This window comes from Lepisma saccharinum, chromosome 23 (genome assembly GCF_977018435.1).
Source record: "Lepisma saccharinum chromosome 23, izLepSacc3.1, whole genome shotgun sequence".
NCBI classification, from domain to species: Eukaryota; Metazoa; Arthropoda; class Insecta; order Zygentoma; family Lepismatidae; genus Lepisma; species Lepisma saccharinum.
Genome location: NC_139251.1, coordinates 8,475,026 through 8,498,489, shown reverse-complemented (window position 1 = coordinate 8,498,489; position 23,464 = coordinate 8,475,026). Strand labels below are relative to the sequence as shown.

At 37.9% G+C, this 23,464-nt stretch overlaps 1 protein-coding gene across 2 annotated transcripts in view; it reads right to left on the bottom strand.

Annotated features, from left to right (window-relative positions):
• The window catches only part of LOC146005179 (uncharacterized), a 204,409-nt gene that overhangs the window by 55,315 nt on the left and 125,630 nt on the right, over nucleotides 1–23,464 (bottom strand). For both annotated transcript variants that reach the window (XM_083144214.1, XM_083144215.1), the window contains exons 12-15: nucleotides 20,513–20,671; nucleotides 19,081–19,205; nucleotides 11,100–11,276; nucleotides 3,655–3,905 (exon numbers count right to left, since the gene is read on the bottom strand). In XM_083144214.1, coding sequence (XP_083000340.1) covers nucleotides 3,655–3,905; nucleotides 11,100–11,276; nucleotides 19,081–19,205; nucleotides 20,513–20,671 — 712 coding nt within the window. The remainder of the gene's footprint in view (nucleotides 1–3,654; nucleotides 3,906–11,099; nucleotides 11,277–19,080; nucleotides 19,206–20,512; nucleotides 20,672–23,464) is intronic.

Here is a 23,464-nt window from a genome sequence, read left to right as displayed (position 1 = left end):
AGCCTTTGTTGACACCCATCTCCAGCCTCTTGTGAAAGCTCTGTCCTCCTACCTCCGTGACACCAACCACTTCCTCCAGAAAATCAGCACCCTTCCACCATTGCCCCCAAATACCATCCTTGCCCCTATCGATGTCACTTCCCTCTACACCAACATACCCCACTCCCATGGCCTCCGCTCCATAGAACTCTACCTCAATAGCAGACCCAAACCTCACAACCCCAGCACCAACTTCCTGACTGACCTAGCCTACCTTGTCCTCACATGTAACAATTTCACCTTTGAAAACCAACATTTCCTACAGATCCGAGGTACAGCCATGGGCACCAGAATGACTCCATCCTATGCAAACCTCTTCATGGGCAAACTTCAGAAAGAGTTATTGGATACCCAACCCCTCCTCTGGCTCCGCTTCATCAACAACATCTTCATGCTCTGGACACATGGAGAACCATCCTTGTCAGCTTTCCTGGACCAACTGAACCACTTCCGTTCCCTAAAATTCACCTGGATGCACTCCCCCAACCAGATCACCTTCCTGGATGTGGACATGCACATCGAGGGAGGACACCTGACTACCTCCATCCACATAAAACTCACCAACCACATGCAATACCTACACTTCTCCAGCTCCCACCCGTTCCACACCAAAAAAGCCATTCCATTCTCTCTGGCCCTCAGGGAACAGCGCCTGAACACTTCACCCACTTCCCGCCAGAATTATAACCTCCACCTACACCAGGCCCTGGTCAACCGTGGATATCCCTCCATCCTCGTCACCAAGCAAATATCGCGAGCTGCCTCACACACCACTACCACCAAGAAACCTGCTGCCACCAACCCAATATCATCCCCACCTCAACAAAATCAGGGACACATTACACTCTCTTCTCCCAAATTCTCCACAGTGATCCTGAAACCAAAAACATGTTTCCCGACAAACCCAGAGTGGTTTTCAACCCCCAACCTCCAAAACATCCTGGTACACAACACTCCTTCACCGCACAACCAACACCCCCCTGCCCATAAATGCAACTGACCCATCCTCATTACCTCTCACACCCTCCAGGTGCACACGGCCACTGGCAAATTTACCCTCCATCCCAAGGGGACCTGCCATGCCTCAAACCTAATCTACATCCTCACCTGCAACATCTGTGATGATTTTTACCTGGGGGAAACATCTACTGTCCTCAACCTCCACATCAATAACCACCGCTCCTCCACTCACAACCTGGACTTCACTGTCGCCACCCACACCAACCACCACAACATCCCTTTCAATGACTGCTTCCTGGTAGTGATCATCCATCTCCTACCCCAACCAGCCAACACCTCTGTTCGCAAAAGATGGGAGAGGGCCTATATATCGGCCATGAGTGCAACCACTCCACCTGGCCTGAACAAGGCCAACCATTAATGTCCCTACCTTAACCTACCTCATCCCACCCTCCCAACATACCTCATCCCTCCATCCCTCCCATCCCATCCCTCCCACTCACAGTTTCTGACGAGCCTGGTGACGAAACAGTGGTTTTTTTTCGTTCTACACACCGCTTCTTCTTCGATGGGGACCTGGCAACTCTGCAGGGCCCCAACTTCTGGTTCCGTCTTTTTCTCGTCACACCGATGATGCTACGAAGTTAGCGAAAATTTTGAATTTTTCTACTGTCCGGTGAGTGTTTCCTTTTACCTTATTTGATTTATATATATATATATATATATATATATATATATATATATATATATATATAGATATTCTATCTTCTTAGGTATATTTCAGGTAACATATGAATCCTTGGTAACGAGCATACAACATAGAACAAAGAAACTGGATTTAAAATATGCATATGTTTGAAAAGAGCTGCAGTGGTCTAGTCAGTAGGGTATCTAACTGCCATGTTGAAGACCTGGGTTCGAATCCCAGGGTGGATGATCTAACATCAGTATTTTTCTGGCTTTGTCCCTGCATAAAGCAGCTCTGGGACTCATCCAGCCTCAATTAAATAGATACCTGAGGGGGGGGGGTAAAGGTAGCCAGAGTGGTGTGCTTATGGCCGAGATCCATAGAATGTGTGGAGTCCTACCACAACATCCCCCTATGGTATGGTTTAAATTGCACAGGAATATATTTGTAAAATTATGAGAAAATAGAAAAAAGTATAATGAAAAAATCATTTCCATAAATAAAATTAAAAAAAACAACATTAAAAACGAGTACTTTAAATCATCAAATTAAATTTTATTTCATCTTCATTTCAATAAATTATTAAATAAAATTTATAAATAGTTGCTCAAATAATTGAAAAAAAGTAGAAGAAACAAAATGGGAATCAAATCCATTACCTTCTGTGCATGAAATTGACGTTGCCACTGGGCCACTTGGCAGTCGGACAATATCTCCACTTCATGTGTTTGGAAAGATTCAAAACTCTTTCTCAGAAATGGCTGGCTATTGCATGCTAGTACCTTGGCATATCTATACTTGCTTAATACAATAGGGTACCCTATCACTATGCAAAGTTCTGCCCAAAGTAAGTTTCCTGAGTCCTAGCCTCTCCTAGTCAGGAAATTTATTTCAATAATATATTTTTTCTACGCGTTGTACAAAGGAAAATGCCTTTATCTCCCTCTGGAAAATAATTTATATTGCACCTGCTGGACTTAATTTAACCGATACGTGGTATGCATGTTATGAAACATTGGTGGAGAAATCAAGCTCCTTATTTCATTAATAAAATTTTCTTCACCTTGGATCAAGGAAAACACTCTAGCTCCCCCCCTCCCCCTGGATATAATTTTATGCACTTGCTGTTCTCATTTTAATCTTTACTTTGTAAGAAATACTGAAATAGTGGAAGTCGTTGGTCACCTGGAAAGTTGGTTGCTAAATAGGCAGAGGTAAAGAAAACCAATCTTATTTACTACAATATTATCAAATTCTATTCCTCAGTCCAAGAAAAATCCTTCAAATCTCTCTGACTTTAAACCCATCCAATATGTCTGAAATTAGAAATAACTTTTAGTTTCGATAACCCCTGAGAGGGTTGAGCAGAATTTACCAACAGTCATCTGTAAAAATGATTTTCCAAATTCAAAAGAAATATTTTCAGAATTGATACTGAAAGCTCATTTTTCCAATAACAAGATTTAACTTACTACATTCTGAATATATAATTTTGAAAGTAATTCAATTTTTTAAACTTTGAACCTGTTGAAAAATTACAGTTTGGATATCAGCAGAAAAATGCTTAAAGAATCTTTCTTCAAATGTACATTCGTCCTGGATATCAAAAAATATGAACTGTCAACACCCTTTAGTTGCCAAATGACCAAAGAGTCATTTGTAATAATCACATTTTTTCATGCAGTGGGAAAAATACTTTCAGCATTGACCATTAAACCATTTGTATCCAATGATTGAATTAAGTCAATACATATTGGCCCCAAATTCGAATTCTACATTTTCTTTTTAAACTTTGAACGAATGATTAAAAAAATGGCAGAAGAAAACAGATCATAAAATAAATAATAAATGTTGAATGATACCACTTAACAAACAACTGCATAGATAGAAAGTACTTTTAGATATTAAATGCATCACCTCTAATAAATTGAGATAAATAAATAAAAAAAATTAATACAGAATCTTACCTTCACTTTCAGAAGCTAGACGCATATATCGTGATTTCATTTTGAACACCAATTCCTTAAAATTTGCTCCCAGGTTCTGGACTGAAATTGGATCATTAGAAACCATGGCCTTAAAGGCTTTACACGATTCTTGTATTTCAGCTCCTTCCTTATCGAAAATTGCAACTTCCATTTTAATGGCTGACAGGGTTTTGTAAAGACTTGGAGCTACATTTCCCACAAATTGAAAATCTGACAAAATCCCCTTTGCTCTGAAATTCAAGAAATAAGTATTTTGACGTCATGGCTTTGTAAGGTAGGGTCCCAGGGTAGGTTATTTTACCAGCATCATTCTGTATCTGCCTTCAACCCTAGGGTGAGTCCAAGTGCTGCATTTTGCAGGGACATCTTCAGAAAAATTCCTACCTGAGTTTTCTAGGTTTCCTTCTTAGTCAGATGTCTTATTGACTGGACCACCACTGCTGCTCTCAGACCTACATAGAGCAATGATAATTCTTCCTAATTCATGTATTCTGAATATTCATGATTAGGGAACAGATTTTTTGGTGCTAAAAAAGAGAGATTTAGGACTTTATAAACCCCATTTAAACTTTCAGATGATTATAATGAATTAATAGCTGTAATTATTAATTAATAATAATTTTATGAAATAACTAGTTTTAGATGCAATGTGTATGCAAAAAGACGTTCTTTTCAATGCAATGAAATCTCTCCTTTGATTATAAAAAAGATAGTTTGTCCAATACAAAATCTTTATCATATTTTGGAGCATTACACCACCATATGCTTTTCAATGTTCTTCCGGTCGTCCTTGAGTATGTGCTTCTTGGACATGGAGATTCTTATTTCCACACTGCAGAAAGCTATTGGAGCAAACTTTATAAACAAAACTGCTGCTGATTACTAAGGCAGGTTTGGGCCTCCCTGAGGCTTAGTGGTAAGTCACCTTGTAACGAAGAGGCCGTAGGTTCAATATACGTTGGAGCCACATAGTGCTTTGGATCCCATTTTAAATTGTACGTCCAGCCCCGATTAGTCTATCTGTGCATCAAGTGTGCTAAAAAACTAAATTTCAAAATTCAAACCGCAGGCAGGATCCTTGATAAATGGCCTCTATTCTAGGGCAGCTAGGATATCTATACTTTCATCTAACTGTTGTGTCAATAGGGGAAATAGGAGACGTGATCGGTCGGTCATTTGCAGGGTTGTCTTTCCTACTCATCACAGCATATACTCGAAACAGCCAATCAGACGCAGGTATTGTTCGAATCTTCCCATGCTCTTACACTGCTGGAGGCCGAGAATAATGCCGGCCCTGTTTTTACAACTAAATAATTTTAAAGCTAGGATTCCGTCCCAAAACAGCCTGCATTCTTGGTATGCTACACCTACAGTTCCTTTGTTCACTTGAGAAGTACAGTGTTCAACAATGGAAAACACCTAATTCAGTCAGTTCACTCCACATTTTTCCAATTTTGTGATGCAGGCTGGTGGAGGCTGGAAGATGGCGGAAATTTTCACAGATGTTGACACTCTTTCCTGTTGCTTCTATTACTGCTCATATTCATTCAAGGTTTCAAGGTTCAAGGGTCTCACACCTTTGTGGTGGGAATTAAGGAACATTCTAAATAAAAGTTATTTTTAAAGTTACATAAAAGGCTTAAAAGGAGTTTTTCAGGTTAAAATAGGACTTTTAGGTCCTATAGAATTTCAGTAGTGGGGTGCTGTGTACATGAAACGCAAAGATCTCTCAATAGCAAATGTCTAGATGTAGCAAAAAGAAAAAAAGGCATGGATCCAGAAATCTGTTCCCTACTCACGATGCACATTCAAAATATTTTTTGTCCTTGGAGACAAGTTGGAACCAAGAATCAGAACAGTGTGATGTGCTGCCAGCACACCAAGTCAAACAAGCTAAAATCCAGATTTCATTAACAAGCAGGGAACAGTTACTTTTGCAGGTAAAGAGTAACACAATGGAAGCTATTTTTCTATGCCTTCCAGAGTACGTATTAAAAAAACATATGGATACTTATATACCTACATTTGTTTCAAGCTAACCTTTAAGTGATATAATCTTTTGAAACTCATGGGTTTACTTTGAATTTTCTTCCCTCTGTAGTTTCAAATTTATGCACATGAAGCTAATAATAATTTAATGAAAATCAGTGTAATTTTAGATAGTTATAAGTAAAACGAACACACAACTGCTTGCCTTTCAGACATACAGTACATTGTACAAACTGTGGATTATTTAGAAAAGATTACTGTAAAAGTAACATACTGTTTAACTAAATGGTAGCTATGACAGAGTTATATGTCAAAAAGAGTAACTGCATGCCACTGAAATTCTTACAGTTGACATTATGTGACCAACAGACATCGAAATCCTGATAATCAATTACCGTTTCAAGCATTAATTAAGATTTTTTGTAAGAATTAAAACATTTTATTCTTGTGTTCAATTGTATGAAGAAGGGAAAATGGCACAATATGATGTATATTTAGTAAGTGTAAGTCAATATACCGTGCGTCCATTTCGATCTGCAGCTGAGAGATCGGGAGAAGCGTGGCGGGCGGCACTGATGGAGATGCCGACATTTGCGGCCTGAAATGCCCGCTTGTTTTTATGGACATATGCAGACATTTATATAAATATTGCAAAACGAGCACTAACCTGTGTTATAAGAGTATGGTTTTAATTTTAGTAGCTTAGTGACTGTATGTGCCGATGATTTTGACATGCCCACCTCTTGTGAAACACGGCGTAGAGGTTTGTTTGGAGAACGTTCTAATGCTGCACCAATATCATCGAGTTTTGCTTCGGTTGGAATCCGTCGTTTTTGCTTAGGTGTTTTAAAATTTAACGATACAGTTTCTCGTAATTTAAGGACAAGATGTCTAACCGTATCTCTGTGTGGAGTTGAAACGCATGGGAATTTCTGTACAAATTACCTACACACGTCTCGACACGAGTTTGTTTTCACGTAGGTACGTGTCATACATAAAAAAATCTTTGTTCTAACGTGAATCTTGCGGCTGGCATTCCAATCGTCTCACTGACACGTCACACATACACACTACAATAACACAAACAAGTAACTCCAAGTAACCAAGAATAACACTCTTGCGCACAGTACGAAATTAACACGCTCTTGGTTTACATTGCTCGCCACTATATTTACAACTCTGTTTTCATCTAGTCGCGAAGGAACAAAAAACTCGAGCTCGGAGATTTCGGATTGCAAGGAAGCTCACGAACACTATTGACTTTTAACGGTTTCTTCTACAGCGTAATCTTGATACAGTGTTGCACATTCAAAACCTCCAAACGATCCCCATCGGCACAAAACTCTTTCAAGGATATAAACTTAAGCAGGACGTTACTGGTCAAAACTATGATTAAAATGTTTTATTATCTGTGGCTCTTAACATCGTTTCTAAAGCGTATTTTTTTGTGTATATAAGAGCAGAACTTGGATGAATTACAGAAGAACTTTTGCGTGTTATAACACAGGTTAGTGATCGTTTTGCAATATTTATATAAATGTCTGCATATGTCTATAAAAATAAGCGGGCATTACAGGCCGCAAATGTCGGCATCTCCGTCAGCGCCGCCCGCCACGCTTCTCCCGATCTCTCGGCTGCAGATCGAAATGAACGCACGGTATAAGATATTGGAATATTTTCTTCATATTTTCTTTACTCAATCCGAGGTGCAGCATTATAATTATTGCCTTTTTAAAAATGTCCCACACAGTGGCTGAGCAGTTTAAGGCATCAGGCTTTGGGCTCTGGCTAAAGGACATGTACAGGTTTCAGTCTCCTGGGACAAGCGTAACAACTTTTCTCCTGAGATTTCGCCCTCCCTCCACTGTGAGGAAATTGGGGAGCTACAAATGATAGTGTAATCCAATCATTAAAATGTACAATGACTGGTGTTCGTCATGCTGACCACACGTCACCCTGTAACTGATTGGATGATCTCCCACCTCGGGTGAGTGAGCAGGATCAGATGAGAGAGAGGCTGGCAGTCGGTAGGTAGGCCCAGGCCCTCATGGCTGTTGCACCATGGGTTATTTATTATTTAAAAAAGTCTATTCACTTTTCGGATATCAAGTTTAGGTGTCAACATTTGTATCATTGATAATTTCTCACTGTCAGAGTGAATTGTTATTCTGGTTGCACTGGGGTATAGGAGTCCTTGGTTTATAAGAGATAAAAAAGAAAGTGAACAGGCTAATGGGAAAATTGCTAAGTGTCTTATCATGTTATAGATTAGTCTTGCTTGGACTTGTGTAAACTTTAGTGAATGTCAAACAACAGCCTTTGTGAATAGTGACAGTTAGTCACAGACATCAATATGCAAAAAAAAAGTAACTTTTCATGAAAGATACATGAAATTGTTATATATTTGTTCAAGAATCAATGTGTAAAATTTTACAAATAAGAGTCAGTACTTAGAATCGTCGCCTTGTAATCAAGGGGCCCAGGTTCTATACCTGGCGGAGGCACATAGTGGTTCAGATCCCACTTTAAATTGTAGGTCCAGTCCTGATTAGCCTTTCTGTGCATAAAGTGGACTTAAAACAACAATTCAATCAATCAAGAGTGAGTACTAAATCAGTTTTTCTTTCATAAGAGCCTATGGAGCAAACCAGTTTTAAGTACCTCACCCTGTATAAAGTAGTCCAAAATTCTTTATGAGGTAGCCTTTTCAAGCTAGAAGCAGCAGCATGGGGGTTGCTTACAGAGCATATACGAGGGGCATTTAATAAGTTGGTGCACTGACCCACATCTGGTTGTGTCTGATGAACCAGATTTTCTTGTAGTATCACTCATGTTTCCCTTCTTTTTATATGTTGCAAGTTTCTAATAAACTTCTTGTGTTAGAGGTGTAAACATAACAGAAGGTGAGGCTGCATTGGGAAATGGAGCCTTCAGAGTTGCGAGCTGTGATCAAGTATATACAGTTGAACATTCTATTACCTCAAGAAGTCCACAATGATATTGGGGGACAAAGCACCTTCACCTTCCATGGTAAAGAAGTTGCATAGGGAATTCAAATGCAAACTTGAGTCATGTGAAGATGAACAACTTACTGGAAGACATTCAACAGACATTTCCGAGGAAACTATCGATCGTGTGTAACAAGTAATCAACACTCATAGGAGATTCACCACTAGGACACTTGCTGATATTGTTAGCATATCAAATGGTAGCATTCATACCATTTTAACTGACCACTTGCGATTAAAAAAGCAAGTTGTCATTGGGTGACTCAAATGTTGACAGATGCTCAAGAACAAGGTAGGTGCAACCACATCGGCTATTCAATCCTGTGGCTTCAAAAGCATATGACATCCACCGTATTACCCAGATCTGGCCTAGAGGGACTACTACCTGTTTCCTAAACTAAAGGAAGAGATGCATGATAAGATTTTTCACAATGATTCTGATGTCAAGGATGCTGTGGAGGGGTGGTTAAAGGAGCAAGACAGAACATTTTATTCTACTAAAATTGCAGCATTAGAAAAACAATAGCATAAATGATACATTGTTTCTATCTCATGTGGCCACCATTAAATCTGCACTCGTGACCTAGAGGTCGCTTCTGATTGATTATGCTATGAAAAATACTACAGAAATAGGATGGATCCCATCCTTGATCAATACCATGAAATATGCCATGGCATCTGAAATGCCATAAAATTTCTCACTTTACACGGTAGCATTTTGATCATGGCATAAATGTTTAAAAAAATTGCCAAAGAAAATGCTTTTGTCTAAAGTGGGCCTGTTATGAAAACTTCATAACGGGAAATGTTTGAATTTTCCAGACACTATGGAAATCTCAAATTCTGCACACTATTTCCCCCTCAAGTTAATGTTTTTGCAATTCTGTAATAAAGACTGGCAAGTCCCAAAAAGTTTCAGCCACTTATGATGCAGAAAACATCAACAAGTTACCACTTTTAAACACAATTATTTGGAATTTTGCTGACTGTGGTGCTGGATAATCTGGAAATGATTTCCCAAGTTGGGATTGGGATGACAAATTTTTAACTTGATCTAGGTACCAAGAATTTGGGACCCTTCACACTCCTAGAATTAACACAGTAGGATGCTAAAACAATTACATAATTCATAAATTTTGTGTCACATAGTTCAAGTGATATTCACTCTAAAGATTTCTCCAACATTAACAGACTAATTGTATTTAGTGCAAGGGCTCTTAATGCAACATACAAAAAGGTGGCATTTCATACCACATTTCACAATGTATTAAAATTTGAGACAAGTGACAACATGTACTTGTTTTGTCACTCTAATTTTCAGATCCACCTCGATCCTCCTTCAGGGATAGGAAAAAAGAATGAAGCATGGAAAAAAATTCAAATGTGGTCATAATATCTTAAAAAGGTGAACAAGTAAGAAAAGTCGATTTCCCGCTGATGTCAGTGAAATAATCAGCTGGTACCTGATATTCTTATTCCCATCCCAATCTCTAGGGAGTATTTAAAAAATGATTGCTGGCATGCATCTACACATTAGTCATTACGCAGTGCTTCTCACAGTCAAGTTGGCCATGGAGCAGCAGATAGTGCACCGGGAAGTAAAGGCATGTTAGCTGGCAAACTGGATGCAACATCCGTGTAACTGGAACTGCTAGCATTGTAATGAAATAAGCTCATACAATTACATTGACAGTTGCAATTAAAATGAGCATGTACCTTGTTACAAGATGTCTTGGAAATGTTGGCCTCCTGCATCCACACATTTATGGCATTTTTGAGGAAATTTTCACAAAGCTTGGTAGCTCGCCACGCAGATGACTTGGAAATATCTGTTTCTTATGCAAGGCATTAGAGGCATTTTTGAGGAGCATGTTCCAATCCAGACGTGCTACAACATCATCTAGTTTTTCCTCAGTAAGCACATGCCATTTCATCCTTCGCTTCTGATCAAAAGCAGATCCTCTTTCCCTAAATTTCTTCACAAGTTTTCAAACACTGTCTCTGTGTGAAACAGGAACATCTGCAAAACACATTTGAACTTCTCCACAATAATTCGTAATAATGTACGAATGATAAAAAAAAAATCACCGTTTTAAATTAAATGTATAGCATGGCATTATAAGACTGCAGAAAAGCACAAGTAATACGTAAACTAAAAAAAACAATCTAAAACAATTGTTAACACCTTAATACTTCATAAACACATGCAAACTGGATACCAGCTATCTGGATACTGAAGTACTGACATGTCCAGTACCAAAGTACCAGCTGTGGGTCTAAATCCCGGCAGATGTGCTGTCACTGTCTGGTATGCTAGCTGCGGCTCCATGGCCAACTCGATCTTGAAAAGCACTTAGTATACAAAATGATGGCGACAAAGTGTGATGTGAAGTACGATGTTTCTAAATGTAAATTACAATAACTTACTTCATTGTAAAAGTGTCAAACTGTTTCTTTCCAGATGAAATTGCACTTTGCTCTGCATTATTAATTACTTTGATGGCTTTAGTTTCTTCTGTGGCTATATTTTTATTTATTTTTTCTATTTTGTTTACAATTTCTTGAACTTGATCAGCATGATGTCTCCCTCCATCAGAAAATAGCCTGTAGAAATAAAAACAAAGTAAATAAGTGAAAAAAGTAAATACGTGTACATTGTAATCAATTGTTATCTTCAACTCAGAGCCTCATAAGAATAATGAAACTGTTAAATTTATATAACCAGTATTTATCACTTATTAACCAAGGGGAAATCATGTCAACTCTTTGGACATGAGAGGTCACAGTGAGTGTTTTAGAGCAGTTTAATATTAAGTAGGGATGGATGGGACAGCTTAATCGGTACTCTATTGGTATCAGCCGATATAGGCATATTGGTTACATCTATAAAATTACATATAATTTTTATCAATCAGATATATCTTAAAATTTAGTGGAATATTCTGCCATTTTTTTACAATTTTTATGATGATAAACATACAATATGCAAGCACTACTTTTCTTAAAAGCAAATCTCTCTATATGCAGTTTCTTTTGCATTGCAGTCATGTGCTAACACACATTTATTAATGAATACGTTAGATTCATCGAGGATCATTTGGAATTTTATATCACATGGATAGGATATCAGTTATCAGTATCAGTACTTTTGATATTGGTACTCTATCGGCATCGGCCAAAATTTAATATCGTCCCATCCCTAATTTTAAGTAAACATTTCTGTCATATATTAATTTGTTTTTTGTTTTGTTTCTTGGAATGTCTTATAGGTTTATTTTAGTTCTCTACTTATTTTTAAATTTTTTTCATTATTTTTAACATTATTTTCAATATTTTGTAGTACAGTATAATAATATTGTTAATGACCTATTATTGAATTTAATCACTGCACAAGTAAAATGTAAAAAATATGTCTCCAATGTTACAAGATAAATAAGTAAGTATTACAAATAATTATAAGAAAATTTCATCCGACTTATCCTTCTTTGTTACTGCTTGCTCTAGTACATTCAAGACAATGTAATACTGGGTGTTCCTTGCAGATGTATGACTGATATACTTGCATTACTAAAAAAAAGACTGGACTTTTGCAATACACACTTTATTACCATAAGTACAACATTACACATGCTTGTCCCCTTCGAAGTGGATTGCCTCCTGAAATGCATTTTTGGGGATAGCTCTCAACTGTGTTGTGGCGTTCTACCAAATTTCATCTACACTTTAAAAACGACAACCCTTCAAGGTTTTTTTCAACTGGGGAAACAGAAAAAGTCAGCTGGGGCCAAGTCTGGAGAGTAAGGTAGGTGGGGCAGTCAAAAACTGGTCGACAAGCAGTGATGTGTGACTTGGAGCATTGTTCAGGTGCAACACCCAACTCTGGTTTTTCCACAGCTCAGGCCTTTTTCTGCGCACAGCATCCCTCAAATGCCTTAAAACTTCTATGTAGAGCTCCTTGTGCACAATCCAATCAGGGGGGAACAAATTCATGATGCAGTATGCCTTGCCAGTAAAAGAAATCAATCAACATCACCTTCATGTTTGAACGACTCATGTGCACATTCTTCGGTCAAGGTGAATATTTTCCAACCCACTGCAACGATTGCACTTTAGTTTACACGTTGTAGCCATAAACCCAAGTTTCATCTCCTGTTATGATGTTTTCATGAATGTTTCGTTCAAGTATTTCTTGACTGATGCAGTTTCTTACTATTCAGGGACTTGATTTTCGAGATGAGGAGTCTGAGACAAACCTTACCGAAGGGAATTTCTTCGATACTCTTGAAGTTAATTTCAAAATGAGGACATATTATTGAGAAATGTATTGAACTTGAACCTTAAAATGCAAATTACACTCAAAATTATATTCAAAACAAATTAATCTGCGTAATATCCACACTTATTCTCAGCAAAATAAGCCAGGAAGTGGAAGAGGTGAAAGTATTCACACTTATGTCAGATAAAACAAAATACATTGCGAGATAGGTACAATGAAGATATTTGTATCGCGGGCAAGTAAAAATAACTTTTTAGGATTTGCCACTCATCAATCATTAGAAGCAGATTCACTTTTTCTCGTACATATCAAAATTGAAGAACTTCTTCCCAAGAACTCCATACGTGCCTGTAATTGTGTAGCACAAACATGCTTTGGAGTGGTAGAGTGAGAGGTGCACCAGGGTCAGAATATTTCTTGAATTATGAGATAACTGTAACATTTTTCAGATTTTTATTCCTGTGATAACATTTCCCTGAAAGGTGAAACTCAGATTTTGCCCAAAACTCTTCAGTGTTATGAAGACAGAACAAAAGTACTCCACTTAATGAATTTAGATTTCTTCGAAATCCTAGGAAAGTATAAATTGGCATTTCACAAGGCTTACACTCTAGTTGTATTCTCTCCAATGCAGCATGTGAAAGAACCTTTTCGTGTTTGAAACCTTTGAAATGCTTTACTCGAAACAGGATGCCAGATGCTGGATGGCAGCTGCCTCATTTGGCTGTCCTTGCTATTGAGAAGAAATGTCATGTCCTGGACGTACCGAAGGTGGGCAATGTGTTCTCCAATTCACATACAGCAGAATTCTCCTACAGGAGAATTGCACTTCACTAAGTGACTTTCATTGTTTCTAATATTTAAGAAGATTAATTTCTTCCGTCATGTTTATTTTACAAGAAAATTAAACTCTTCGAAAATTTATTTTCATCATTTATATTATTATCTCATAACTTTAATATTTATATCAGTAGCTTCATCTCAAGAAAGAGGATGAATTATAAAATTATAAATGTCTTCCAATACTGAAATAGGCCACTAGGAACAACGCAACTTGTGGCAGTTCCCACGAATAAAAAAAAGAATTAATGCTTTTATTAAAGCGAATCATATGGAGATAAACTCGTAATCAAGAAGTAAATTTAGGCAGTAAACGTCCACTCTGAATAAAGGATAATCACAAAACACCATAATGAATATAGCTAATAATAATAATATAAGTATTATTATTATATATTTATTATATTTATGTATAGTGTTTTCGGTCGTTTCAATGTGACTGTGTGACGACACCCTGATGGCGAGGTAAAACCCAAACCCACAGGAATTATGAGAAACCCTGTATCCAAACACCAACCTCCGAAACTGACCCAATCTTGGACTATCCTCTACTAAATGGTTTCTCGCACGTCTCCCTCGTTAGTTTGAGGAGCGTAGACTGGAGGGTTACAATCTTTGGTAATTCAATAACTATGCTGTTGATTAATCAAAGAACAATTCCCCTTAAAATAATAAAATATTTATTTTATGTTGACTTGCTCAAACTAGAAAGATTGTGGACCAAATATTTTTTGAACACCCTGTTTGTCTCAATACACAGTAGGAAGGAGCGAGCAACCTTCCTCTCACTACCCACAATGAGAATAATTAAGAATTATACAGAGAAAATTCCCTGAACGGTTTAAACTATAAATTTCACCCGGTTGCCCCTTTAAGGTTATGCAAACGGTGAGACATCCATGTTTATATTCACCAATGGCTATTAACTCCCAGAACATGCATGAGAATCCTCCCGCTGCAAGTGAATTCACAAATTAGTACACAGTCAACAATAGATGCAAACACCTGGGTTATGAATAGGTTAAATCATTGAAATTATGTACTCAGGTATACAAACGACAACATTTTATTATAAACCCCAAAAATAAGTGAAACTCTACTAGAGCATGAAGATTAAATTTTAAACATAGCAATTACTAACATGTGTGGACACATTGACATGTACTCAAGTTATTTTGTAACTGAGTGCATGATATGCTGAAAATTGTCACATGACTTTTATTTCCAAAGTTAATCTACCCAAACTCAATTAAGGTTGTGACAAGTAATTTATGCAGAATGCAATTGCTCTTTGCAAAAACAATTAATGACTTAATGGTGCACCGCATTGACTCTATGATCGAAATTTAGTGTCATATTATTCAAGTTACATTTGCTCTAAACAGTTTTGCACTGTAGAGTACCACTACATAAACTCACCAAATATTACAACCCAACTGATACAGCATGAACAAAGCTATTTACACATATTTTGCCGAATCAAGAATCGTGGCTGTCATTGATTACCTGTAGCAAATTATACTACAATGTGTTTACATTTAATAACCAGATTTGCATTAATGGCAAAACGAATGACTTGGTTGGATTTCAAATCTATTACAACAAATATCCAGACGTCAAATTTGTCTACAGGTAGCACATAGCAATTCTCTATGCCAATGAAATAAGAATTACATTAATTACATTACATTAAGAATTATAATTATTCCTTCCCTGAATACCTAATTATATATCCTTGGAACTAATCTGGATGTATCTTGCTTTTTAATCCCAATTACGTGCATCTTATTACACTCGAAAGTCTATTTAACTATAACACCATTAAGCCTTGTTTCCATATGAAAAACTCAATATGCTGACCAAGGTAGAAATTTATTTTATTTTAAAACATAAACTAAACGTAAATTTTCAACCTTCTAGCAAGGCCTTCTTCAGACTCTGTACCAAGTACAAATTAAACAAAGTACAAAACAGGAAGAGATATATACACAAAAATCACTCCCCTCCAGACACAAGATTATTAGAAAGTTGTTTTTTTCTGGATCATTCCAGCAGGTGGCCTTCCCTTGTCAACTGTCCTTTCACCTGACAGCCGATTTAACTAAACATTTCCTATCATCTGGAAAGTGGTTGGACTCTTTATCTCGTGCTCTTTCTCCTTTCATTCTTCATTCCTCTTCCTTCTTCTCTCCTCTTTCGCTCTTGTCCTTTCCACTCTTTCTAACACCTTCTTCCATTCTACCTGTTTTGTACTTTGTTTAATTTGTACTTGGTACAGAGTCTGAAGAAGACCTTGCTCGAAGATTGAAACATTACGTTTAGTTTATGTTTTAAAATTTTAAAAAATTCTGCCTTGGTCAGCATATTGAGTTTTTCCATTTAACTAGAATATATCACATCAAATGTTCATTTTTCGAAGATGGTGGGGTCGCCCATTTTGTAGAAATGCATGCTTTATCAGAATCTATGTATGTTGACCTCGGCCAAACTGCACCAAAAATTCACTTTAAAATCTGAACTATTTCTCTATTGTCAGATTACAACTTACTGTGACCATTCCCGGATCGTTTCAGTGAACCTCCCAAATGCGAATCCAGGTGTCAGTGAACAAACAGGGACACTCTCACTTCCCTTGACTGCAGGGTATCATGGCGATCGGAATCCTTGGCCCACCATATCATCACGAAAACTTGGTGAATCGGACCTTCTTCAGGGACACACTGCTGCTGATACTTCCCACAATGGTATCCATCTGATCTAAATCACTTTCGCCAACCGGACGATACCAAAACCCATACAAAGTCTTGAAAACTAGGGGCCACACCCTGCTTGCAACTTCAAATGTCCATTCCTCCATGTTCAACCACTAAAACCAGTTTCATCCACTTTTCATGCAGCTTCAGCTGTTTCCCACTAGAGACATCTATTGATGATCTTGCAAACCTCTTCGCTCTTTGAGCTCGGAGACTACATGCTGAAGACATCTGGTGATGACCAGGCAAACGAAATGGACGTATTCTTCGTAAACAACTTGTAATAATAACAATAAAAAAATATATAACAGAATCCATACGATTATTTTTGTCATCACAATTTTGTTTTTCACAATGGATATTATGACGACCTTTTGTCATAACTGGCCTCAACAATATTTGTCAACCCCACCCCCCCTCCCTTCCATGCCCCAGTTGCTTTTCCCTGGTGCCATCACTGACGCAGCTCCACTAAACTTTCATCTCCACTACTGTGAAGCAAACGTGACGAGTGGTTAGTGCATGTGGTGGCTCTAACCGAGCTACTGGTGAGCGTAGCATAATGCGATATGCAACAATGTGTTTCTGAAAGGTGCCGCTAGAGAGTGCCACCTGCCGAACAACAATGGTTTGCACGCTATGACAAAAGTATGGTCGTTTTTTGAACAGACGATGTATGTGACATTCGGTTTTTGTTTTTCTATGCTTCACCATTCACAGTAGGTGCAACAACCAGTTGAATCTTCTTTGGCTTGTCTAGGCTGTTCACCCTCCTGCTCTCCTTGTTCCCCTACATTGCAGTTTTAGGATGCTGTATATTGTCATCTTCATTTCCCTGGATAAAGAGTAAACTGTTACCCAATATTGAATATGATCAATGGCGTTCTTCCTTTTCTACCCTCTCCCGCAGCATCAAAATCCTCTAGTCTTCTGCAGGTTTCATTGTACAATGGCAAGCAAGACAAGGTGGTGCATATTGTATCTACCAATTTGAGTTGGCAACTTTGCCAGAATGCACGTGTGGCACACATACATCCATGGACACTTGGGAGTCAGGCAATTAGTATACCATGGAGCGTTGGTAGGTGTAGACGAGTATTGTGACTGTGGAAGACTTCATACAAACATGAACTGGGCACCGTGGAGAAACAACTAAGATTGCCATGCACACGTTGCACAGACATGCAGCTTCCCGAGATGGGTTAGACAGTGGAGAGACATGAGTTATGTTGTGGATGGTAAGTCACCATGAAATACGTGCTATTTAACTGGACATGTTGAGACGTGCATTATGAAAGCCTTCCTGTAATGCCTCGACAGTGTATCCAAGCAGAAGGAGAACATTAGAGGATGTTACTTTCGAGGTGCATTGTCCATATTGTACACTATATTAAATATCTATGTGTATATATTTTTTTCATAACCATATATAGTACAAGCACTCACTGTCTTTCCATTGTCATTTTAAGGTTTAACCTGGAACAGTTCACGCCAAACCATAGATTTCCATCTGCTAGCAGACTTTCCTAGGTGTCACATGAGTGTTTTCAACTATTGGCAGAAGCCTTGGAGACAGTACATGCTTTGTCTTCTGCGTACCAGGGGTCGCCACTTCCTTCGTGTGTCCTTTGTTGCCAAGTCAAGGATGTGAATGTTCTGGTGGTGGAGACATCTGTGTTTGCACCCCCAAAATTACCTCTCACAGCCCGGCCTGTTGCTACGTTTGCTCACTTGCGCCAAAATCACTGGCAACACTGTCCTGCAGATGACAGAAGGTTTTGGCAGGAGTCGTGCCAAGGTTAAGCCTTTTGCACTGTAGTTAGAAAGACTGCAAAATAAAACACACTGGGTGGATAAGAACAGGCCCAAAAAGAACACTAGTTCTCACCAGGCCTGGAGCTCAACTCAGTGAGGTATGCTAATAACACTTTCCCCTTGGATAATAAAGAGCATACTTGTCCCCCAAAATTTTCAGGTTTGTGAAAATTTACAAGTTAATGGTTCTCTTGTTTTTTCTACAGGAACTTGAGGAGCAAAGTAACAAGTAATTTTTATGATATTGCAAATGTAACAGTTATTTATCAAAATGGTACTGGATGATATTTTTATTGTCTTGAAAACTTTTGTTTCAGCCCCTTCCCTGAAGTTAGTCTCCAAGTTCCAATTCTGCTTCCCAAAGTTAGGTCCCAAATTATGCCTATGATGTGACATAAATAGTACAGTGGAATCCATGAGTATTGTCACGCAAATTGACCATCACCATGTTTGCTTACTTTATCTGACCGAATAAGAGCTACAAGAATTAAAGGAAAATTCAAAACAAGCTGTCTACAACTTCTGCACCAGCATACATAAAAATCCATCATGTAAAAACATATAGGATGTAAGAGAAAAATTAATGAAAATAGTCATGGACAATTTGCAGAGCAAAACTACTGGATCCCACTGTAAAACATGGTCTAAAACACTGATACGCAACCTCACCCAAATTAACAAGCAAACATTAGTAAAATAAATTATTTTACATATACAGACTTACTTCAGTGACTTCATGAAGCTTATATTTTTATTTTTCAACAAGTTCATTTTGGATTTGAGATCGCTCTGAGTTTCCAAGCATGCCCTTTTTATGGTAGACTTGTATGAATCATTTAATTCTTTCACCTACAAGAAATCATTTACCACTCACATGAATAATGAATTGTACAGTGGCAAAAAAAAAAGAATCACAATAAATATTCTATCATCTTCATATTTGAATAAGAAATGGATTTCATTTGAATGAAACAAGTGCAAAATACAATTTTTTATAGAGAACATAAAACATCTTGCATGGCCACTGCCCACTGATACAAAGCTGCTTCTGTTATGTGCAAATTAATTTATGTTAGAAAGTGGTATGAGTTCTTATGGCCCGAATTGAATAGATGGAGGGAAATATGAGTGAAGCTTTTTTGACTTTTTTTTCTGGTCCATAGTGCTTTATTCTCAACTTTTGTCTTCCTCTTAATATATTAACAAACAAATTGAAGCTGTATTTACTATATAACTGTAGGCAACAATTAGTTAAATTATCCTTCCATTCCTTAAAAATCTATTATGTCATCATTAATTAATTAGGCAGTGTGCCAGCATCTTACCAACATTAATTAGCATTATATTTCAAATTCATTATAAAAAAAATCTTTGTAGCATTTATAGTTTCCTAAAGAGCCAAATAGAGGTAACTACTGTTGTATTGAAATTATTATTCCTGGCGTATCTGTCTCTCTTAAAAGCCAGCAAACAAAGGCAATATGATTTATTGCACTTTGCCATGTGTCACCCAATGAAAGCCACTTGGCAGGCCTCTGCTCATGATTTGCAGTGTGTGTCAATGGGGTTAGTAGTATTATTATACGCACAAAATATATTTCCACTCTCATGCACAGTGGTCTAGTCAGTAGGTCGTCTGACTACCCAGCAGGAGAACCAAGTTCAATTCCTGGGATGGATGATCTAAGGTTGGATTTTTTTCTGGCAGTATCCCACATCCCCTAAATGTGCCTTCATGGTACGGCGTTATTTGAGGCATTAGTGTATATTTGAACTTAAAGTACATGTATTTTTGCATATATTGGAAGTAATTTAATGCAATCATATATTTCAAGTGTGCTCTTCCGTTTCATTACCTTACTTTCTCCCTGCATAAAGTGGCTCTGAGGTTAACCCAGCCTCAAATCAATGATTACCTGTGAGCAACCCCAGGGGGTAAAGCTGACTGGAGCATGGTGCTGATCACATCACGTCCAAAATGAACCCACATCCCCTAAAATGTGCCTTCATGGCACAGTGCTATATGAACATGGATCTTTACCTTTAAAATGCTGTTTTCTTATTGTGTTATCCTTGATTTCAACATTCAGCTAAAAATCATTTTATTTGAAAGTAGGTAACTAATTCACTAAAAATGACCTTGTCTTATGACTTACCAAATTATACCGAATCTCAGCATCTTTAGGTTTTAGAGGCTTCTCAGTTTCTTCTGTTAAACACGAACACTTTTGAAGCGCATCATTTTGAATAGATTCCAAAGTAGCCTGAAAATCTTTCAGCACATTTGGTATGTTTTGAATGCATTCTGCAACAGCCTGAAAACAAAAAGTACCCTTTCCTCATTTTTGCACATGTAACTATCAATTAACTAAGTACCCAATTGCAGGTTGAGAAGAAAGAAGACAGGCAGGGGTTAACTCTTATATAGGTCAGGATGGATTCTGGCAGTGACTTCTGACCAGTAGGCTTCTTCCGAGAATTCTTGTGGAGCAATCAGTAGGGGGCGGATTTTTACATCTTTGCATGTTTTTTCTTTCCTTGGGAAAAATTCATATGTTTTCAACGAATTCGTTCATTTCACTTGATTATGAACACTCTGGCAAAGTTTTATAGTGCATATAAATACATATTTGAGGCATTAGTGCATATTTGAGCTAATGTGCATATTTTTTGCATATATTGAAAGTAATTTAATGCCATCATTTATTTCAAGTGTGCCTCTGGTTTCATTTTCGTGTCAAAACTAAACTATTTTGCCAAAGTTGGATCAAGGACATCGAGTAACAGGAAATTACAGTTGTTGCAAAACCAACATAAAAAATAAATGTGTCGTAGTTCCAGGCGCCAGTGGCAGCAGTGTGGCATTATTTGTTGGTTAGCTCTTGATATGTTATCTTCGTAAGTTCCTGTGTCTGAGGAGGGAATAAAGGGTGCATTTCCCTTCTGGTTGCAACTGTTATTCACTTGAGGGAATGCTATATATACAGGGTGTTTCAGAGCGACCCAGACACTATCTTTTTCTCGAGAACGGGAGATCATATCAAGTTGAAACAAAAAAATGCACCACTAAGTTGGGCCAAAAGAATCCGTAGAAAGTATTTGCAACAGCCCGAAAGCCACTCTTTGTGGTTTTAGTGGGGGGCACATGCCCCGTTCATGCGATTTTCAAATGGGAAGGGTATGTTTGGAATACAGATTCGGAAAAGCGGGGAAAAAATATGATTGTCACATCAAACATTTGTCTGTACCACCTACCGTTTTCCCTGTACAAAATGGTTTTGTAAAAAAACGTGGGCTTATGCTTATTCCTACTCATACACAATGGACCTGAAGTTATTTCTACTCACTGCATGTTGTACACTCACAGAGGCATGTACTACTACAACACCGCAAACCTCTCACCCGGATGTTCAGTACACCGACGTTACATGTGAAGGGAGGCATGGTCTGACAATGATAGCGAACCAATAACCATTTAGAAACCTTGTCACGAATAAACAGCTGTTCCGCTGGCATTCTTTGTACAGGATCTTATGTACTCTGTCCAGTGTTTGTGTTTTGCTATTTACGTACATAATTCCTCACTGTGGAACACCAACTTCAGGGGTTGGAATTGTTTCGGTCGCCATTTTGAAACCGATCAGTGGATTACAAAATCATGTTCGCATCCTTTTCACGTTTTCTGTGACCTTTACAACGAGGTATTACTCGACCCCCCTTGCCATTTGAAATTTTTGAGTTCTTCCCTAACTTTAGACCCCCATTTTTGGGTCACGTGGTTTCATCCTTTTTTAGTCTCGCAGTCATAATGTGGCATATCGTTGGAAAGCTTGTGTCCTGCACTTTCCGAAACTGTTATGGTGCTGCACTTATCTTAATTGTTAAGCTCGGTATACTCGATTTAGCTCACCTTCCTTTTCTTGCAAAACCATTTTCTACACGGAAAACGGTAGGAGGTACAGACAAATGTTTCATATGACAATCGTATTTTTTCCCCGGCTTTCCGAATCTGCATTCCAAACACACCCTTCCCATTTGAAAATCGCACGAACGGGGTATGTGCCCCTCACTAAAACCACAAAGGGTGGCTTTCAGGCTGTTGCAAATACTTTCTACGGATTCTTTGGGCCCAACTTAGTGGTGCATTATTTTGTTTCAACTTGATATGATCTCCCGTTCTCGAGAAAAAGGTAGTGTCTGGGTCACTCTGAAACACCCTGTATTCACTTATGCTTCCAAAGAATTTACTGGGACATTCCCTACCAACCTGAAAATATTTTAAAATACTAAAGTGTGTGATCTTCTCCATCTAGTGTAAGAACGAACTAATGTAAAAACAAAAAAAGATGCGACATGTGAAGTTTGGATTTGATTCCATAATTCCAACATTGGTCCATTTTTAGTGTGAATGAGTTCTTACTTTCCACAGTCTAATGATGGAGGCAGACCTGTAGCCAGGCAAAAGCTAAGAGGAAAGGGGGTGGGGGACTGTGCCACAAGATACAGCATCAGCCACTCCTGACATTAAGTAATACCATTTTGAGTGATTTCTTTACACTAATGAGTAAAAATGTACACAGCAGATATTTTGCTCGTAACTTAATGCAGGTTAGCAGTAGCTTACGCAGGATTTTATCAAGGGGGGGGGGGGGATGTTATTTCTAAAACTTTCTCCAAATTCACACTACCATTGTATTATTATACTTTAATTAAATAGTAATACTCATAGTTAATTAATTAGCTGAATTACTACTAATAATACTACTATTAAGTAGTAGAGATCTACATAAATATAGTATTTATGATTATGAAAGCAATAGAACAAAATTACTTTATAGTCACTCTATTTTTATCAAATTCTGGGAGCATTTTTTTTTTTTTGGTTTATTTGTTGCGAAATAATTGCCTGGTCAACGAGGTGAGACATTTTGAGTTTGAAGAAAATCCATAAAAACAAGAAAATATATTAAAATAAATTAAAATACTCAAAGTATGGAACTCATCCAAGGAGCTGTGGTGGTCTGGTTGGTAGAGCATCTGACAACCACGCGGGAGATCTGGGTTTAGATTCTTGGAATTGGTTTCAATATTTCCAGCTTCTTCCCCGC